Source organism: Buceros rhinoceros, unplaced genomic scaffold, assembly GCF_000710305.1.
Source record: "Buceros rhinoceros silvestris isolate BGI_N320 unplaced genomic scaffold, ASM71030v1 scaffold20259, whole genome shotgun sequence".
Lineage (NCBI taxonomy): Eukaryota > Metazoa > Chordata > Aves > Bucerotiformes > Bucerotidae > Buceros > Buceros rhinoceros.
In genome coordinates this window covers 20000-25625 of record NW_010433629.1, presented here as the reverse complement: position 1 = coordinate 25625, position 5626 = coordinate 20000, and the positions used below count along the sequence as shown (strand labels likewise).

General features: G+C 38.1%; 1 protein-coding gene across 1 annotated transcript in view; it reads left to right on the top strand.

Moving 5' to 3' along the window:
* Positions 1-1540: 1540 nt before the first annotated feature.
* Positions 1541-5626, top strand: part of TRAPPC8 (trafficking protein particle complex 8) — a gene marked incomplete at both ends in the record, with an annotated part of 23495 nt that continues 19409 nt past the window's right edge. Inside the window, 4 exons of the mRNA XM_010144190.1 lie at positions 1541-1678; positions 2712-2886; positions 3264-3417; positions 4561-4648. Of these exons, the coding sequence (XP_010142492.1) occupies positions 1541-1678; positions 2712-2886; positions 3264-3417; positions 4561-4648 (555 nt within the window). The remainder of the gene's footprint in view (positions 1679-2711; positions 2887-3263; positions 3418-4560; positions 4649-5626) is intronic.

Here is a 5626-nt window from a genome sequence, read left to right as displayed (position 1 = left end):
TCGTAAATGGTTGGATTTATGGGGTTTTTTGCCATGGTTCAACTGTAAAACAAAGGGAAAACTGAAAACAGCTTGAAACTACAGTGTGGTTGAAATTTCTGCCTTTAGTAGTTCAGCAGTTAAAAGGTTTTGTTATACCTGCAAAATAATACGGATATGAGTTTTACTCTTTCTTCTTAATTACAAGCTGTGTTTTCCTTATTTTAAATGGTTCACATATTTACATGTAGGACTTATAAAAAGCTCTTGGCTTTGTTGCCCTAAGTGGGTGCCCAAAGAGCAGTTGCTGGAAAGGCTACTATAAAAAAATCTAGAAGTTTGCCTCCTGTTGCTCTTTTTCTATGTCAGACGTGCTGGCTGTTAGACTGAGTTCACTTACGAAGTGTGACTGTATGTGACTTTTTGTGTGGATGAAGCTGCTGTGAGATGGCCTGGCAAATGTAGGGTTAAACAAAATGCTTTAACCTAATGCACTAGAAGATAGTTCCAATGTAAAAATGAAACTTAGCTAAGAAATCAGGGTGGTATTTTTTGCGGGACGTGTGTTTGTAAAACATTAGAAATTCTTACGTGAGTTAAGTCAAGGCATGTGTTTTCTTGGGGCCATATAAAGAAGACAAATTCCTTCAGGATTATTTACTGATGCATTTTTTCTGTACTAGTTATTGTTTTCTAGTTTGCAGATGAGATTACACTGGATTCCAGTTAACTTCAGTGTGAAATCAGGTTACTGGAGCTGGACTGATTTCATTCTGGAATCTTTTTTCTGCTCAAGGGAAGGAGTTGCAGAATTGAGATGACATTAAAACAGGCTTGAAAGAAGAAATAATGCTTCATTGCTTGATGGATAGTTGGAGTAGAAACAAACAGATGTTCTTTGGATGTCCCAGACATACTTGGTTTCCCTTGATTTGTTACTCTTGGAAAAAAGAAATCCCTATTGTAAAAGAGCATTTGAACATGGCAGGTTTCACATTATATGGCATTAATGGCACAACTGGGATCTGAGTTTGCTGTGTTTTGGATCTCTGCATTGCCAGCTGACAGCTGAACTGTTGATTTTGGCAGGACAGCGGAAGGGAACTACTGTCAAGACAAGTCACAACACTTGCAAAAAGCTTTAGACAAACTGGCAGGATAGGGTTTTGGTAGCCTTAGTTCCACTACATACTCAAAAATTAGTTTTGTTTCTCAGTCAATTCTTACATCCCTAGCTGAGGCAAAGTCAATGGCTGTTAGAAGAATTTTTAATGTTTTTTCTTTCCGGCGTGTGCATGTGCTTAAAGGGACAGTAAGGAGTAGTTACTCTGACAAGGGCTGAACACCTGAGTCTCCAATATTGAGGAAGCTAAAGATCCTGTTCATTTTCACATGGTTTGATTGAAAGTGTTACTGTTGCTCCCACTTGTGTGTATTCCAGATGCTTTCTCCTTAGACTGTGTCCCCCTTCTGTTCCCTGCCATGCAAACCTTGTCAGAGTTTGCAAGCTTCACTTCTAGGTGTGGTCTCTCATGTTTCCTTTTCATAAATGAGTAAGCAGAGGTTTTGCTCACTATTGTAATTCGTCCTCTCTTATTGTGTATTGCAGCTACTACTCCTTGGTTTGAGTCTTACAGAGAATGTTTTCTGCAGTCCATGCCCGCATCAGATCACGAGTTCTTAAACCACTATGTCGCATGTATCCTTTGAGCATTGTGGATCTCTCTAGTGAAGACTGTGACAGCTGGCTGCAGAAATGCAATGCAGGAGACTTTGGAATTTCACAATAACTCTTTTTGGCAGTATGATTTGAAATACTGTTTTTTCAACATGACCAGCTATCCCGATTAATATCATAGGGGGGCCAGGGTTTTCTTTGTGGTTAGTGGTGTGGGGTTTTCATTTTTTAAAAAAAAACTAACACTTTTTTTGTGTCAAACTGAACTTTAAGCAATACCTGTAAACCAAACTTCCTCATCCTAAAATACTTTCGCATGTAGCTCTTTAAGTGTCCATTAATGATCCCTTAGGTACAACAGAGGCTTGTTTGTTTGGGATGCACCTACTGCTTTTTACAGCTTTTTTCCTATCAGATGGAAGGGGGAGGTTGGGGATGGTGTTTTGGAAAATTGGTGAACTTCAAGCTATTTTGGACAAAAAAGTCTGGAAAGATGACTAAATACTTTCACTGTTTTTTTAACCAAAAATTAGGCCCGATTTCTACATGGAAAGTAGAGATATGCACTGTGTCATGATGTAGCTGGTGTTTAGCTTTACAGTAATTACAATGCTGCAGGTTTCAACACCGAACTCTTTACTCAGATGTTGATGTGTTTATGAATGCTGGCCATTATTGTTGCTCAGGTGGTACCTTATAGTCCCAACTCATTGGAGGTTGAAAACCAGAGATCACTGGGGGTGAATCTCAGCTGTATGTTTCATATCTGAACAGTTGTTCTATATCTAAAAACCTTAGATGAACTATTAGCTTAAACTTGTATTCAGCGTCAGAATTGGAGGAGACTCCTATTTCATCTCATGTCACAGATGTTAGTTAACTGACTGTTTAAACAGTGTTTTCTCTTGAGACTAAGGCCAAATTCTAATTGCATGTACTTTTGTGGTACAGGCTTAAACATTGTACTCATGTCTTACTTTGTAACTTCCCGTTCTAGTATACGATCAGTTGTAGTTCCTGGATTCCTTGGTAAATGTCCTTAACATGGATACAGGTATGCTTGTAGTTTCTTCTAGTGAACCAGAGCCTGTGGAGCAATTTCTGAAGCTGTCTCAAGAACAACATCGAATTCAACATAGTAGTGAATATTTATATCCCAAGTGGTTTATACCAAACACACTCAAATACTATGTGTTACTGCATGATGTGAGCACAGGAGAAGAACAAAGGTGGGTCTTCTGCCTTCTGTGAACTTACAGAACATCCTGACTAAAATGTTTGCCTTTAAATTCTGTCAAGTTTAGACATACAACAGGATCCATTAATATTATCAAGGCAGATTTCCTTAAGAATTATTTTTAGATCCACTTCTTTTATTCATATAAAATGAGAAGAATCAGTCCTGGTTTCTTGAGGGAGATGCTTTATTAGCTTGCTGAACTAATTCTCAGAGATTCTGTTTCACTCATATAAAGGACTGCTTTTAAAAATAGGCGAATTTTCCTTTTAATCTCTGTGGATAATAGTCTAAAATAGCTTATTGCTGTACACATTTAGAGTAGAATTGGATTGATATCAAGACAGAGTAAATGTTTTGTTTTTTCAGAGCTGACTCCATTTATGAAGAGATGAAGCAGCGGTATGGAACTCAGGGTTGCTATTTGCTGAAAATAAATTCTCGGGTGTCTAATAGAGGAACAGATGAACAGATACCAGATCCTTGGAGTCAATACCTTCAGAAAAATGCCATCCAGAACCAGGTATTGTAGGATTCTAAAAACAATTTATAAGGTGCACGTGAAAGCCCATTTTAGTTGTGTCAAATTTTGCCTTAGTGTTATGTACGTCTTCTACAGAATGGACTAATAGGCAGTCAAGATACTTCTAACACAGCTATGACTTTTTGTGATGGCATAAGATAAGTCCTCTCTAAAAGACCTGTCCTCTATGCTGCTCAAATTGACAGTAAGGAGCACTGAAATACCAGACTGTCTGAGAGAGACTGACAGGAGCACCGAAATAATAGACTTCTGCTTTATGCACTGACATAAACAAGTAACCTCAGAACTGGCCTACTCATAGTAACTTTCTACCTTCATTCTGATTAACTTTCTTCACTCTTAAAATTTGGGTTTTTTTCCCAGATCTTCTGTACTTCACTGAGCAATGCGGGTGTGTTGTGTTGTGGGGGCATGTATTGTTTTTCTGGTAATGTCTTGGAGTCTGGTCTGGTCTATCATCTGCTAAGATGGCAAATGATAGTATGTGTTAGCTCAGACTCGTGAGTTCAGTTGGCCATAAATGTCTGTATTTTTGGCTTCAGGACCACAAATACTCTATCTTGAGTTTGCTTTTGACTGACCTGTAGTTTTTTTACTGCATCTGATTATAAGGTTTGTTTGAGAAATCATAGTTCATTACCAAATCTAGCCGGCAATATGAAGTTTAAACGTCTTGTATTCTGTAAGCTAAGAGGACCAGTGAGTACTGTTCCACCATAAACTAATTAGATCTTTTTCTTTTTTTCTGTCCCGTGTCAACTGTCCAACATAGATTATTTTATTTTTGTATGAGCTTGTTCAGAAATTGCTTTAGGGAGCGTATTTTCACTGCTGTAGGTGTTGCTGTGTGAGTTGGAGTTGCTGGCTTTAGTTGACAGTGAAGCTATTTGAGCATGCCAGAGGAAACTTGCTTCATTTGGTGAATATAACTGTCATCTTTGCAACAGAACAGATTCTTAAAGCCTCACAAACTAGTCAAGAAATGAATATATATGAACAAACATGTTTTCCTAATTTAGGTAACTGTTACTAAAGTTAAACTACAATTGACTGACTTTTGTGTGTGTGCTATAGTATTCTTAAAATTCTGACTTCTTTTTTTCCTTATTTTCATCCTGGCAGGATTGCTATGAAGATTATCCTTATACTGTCGTTTCAAACAGGAATAGTGACCACTTGATATCAGATGGCTTAGACAGTGAAATTAAAGGTATTTTTATAACTTCAATGTTGTGATTGAAGTTACAGCATTTACACAGCTGTCTTGTGTCTTGGACAGTAATCACTTGAGCGATTTGTTAGGGAATTCGAAGTGATGATTTTCTGAATGCTGGAAGGTAGTGTAACCTGGTGTCCATGAAGGAAAACGCTGTGGCGTTGATCTACTGGATTGGTGGTAATTGGTAGATGTTTCTTTAGTGAGATGGCTATTGATGTATCAGGCTAATCTTTTGTTAAGATTAAGCATATTGTCTGCAAACTCTACCAATTAATAGAAAGTTCTGGTTCGTGTGCTCTGATGTAGCTTGGAAGCTGAGGTTTGGGGGTTTTTGTCTTTGTTTTTGGTTTTAAATCTGGAAATGAGTGGTGTGATGTATAAACTAAGTTGGCTGGAAGAACTTGCATTGAAATTTTGCCTGTGGATGGCAAATGAAGTTGAGTGCAATTAATGCATGGCCTTTTTAAAAAATTTGATTTTAAGGCTGCCATGTAGTGTTCAGATGAGAAGCATTATCAAATAGGGGAGAAGTGGAGATACCCCACACTGTCTGGCGTGACAGCCCAGAGCTTTCATACCTGACTTGAAAGGCACAGGGAGACCTCGAGTATGTAGAGAGGCTGCAGTTGCCTGACAAAGCAGCTCCCTCAGGCTTTGCAGACCAGAGGTAGTCTGCAAGCTGCTGTTTGAACCAAAAAAAAAAAACCCCTACCCTGAAAAATGTACATATTTAGCCATGTTGTAGTTCCTGAGATTCCCTGAGATTTTCAAAGAATTTCAGGAATGATGTAATACTCGGGTAGTGCTCTGCTGCTATCTGTTCAGCATTGATCTCTAGTACGGAATAACTGGTGAATAACTTTGCTTAACAGAGATCTGAGTAAGGAAAACTTTAAAGTAGGTTAATAAAAATGACATTGAAACCCAACAGTGTTTAAGTAATGCTGTACTTACAGTTGTTGTTTCAAT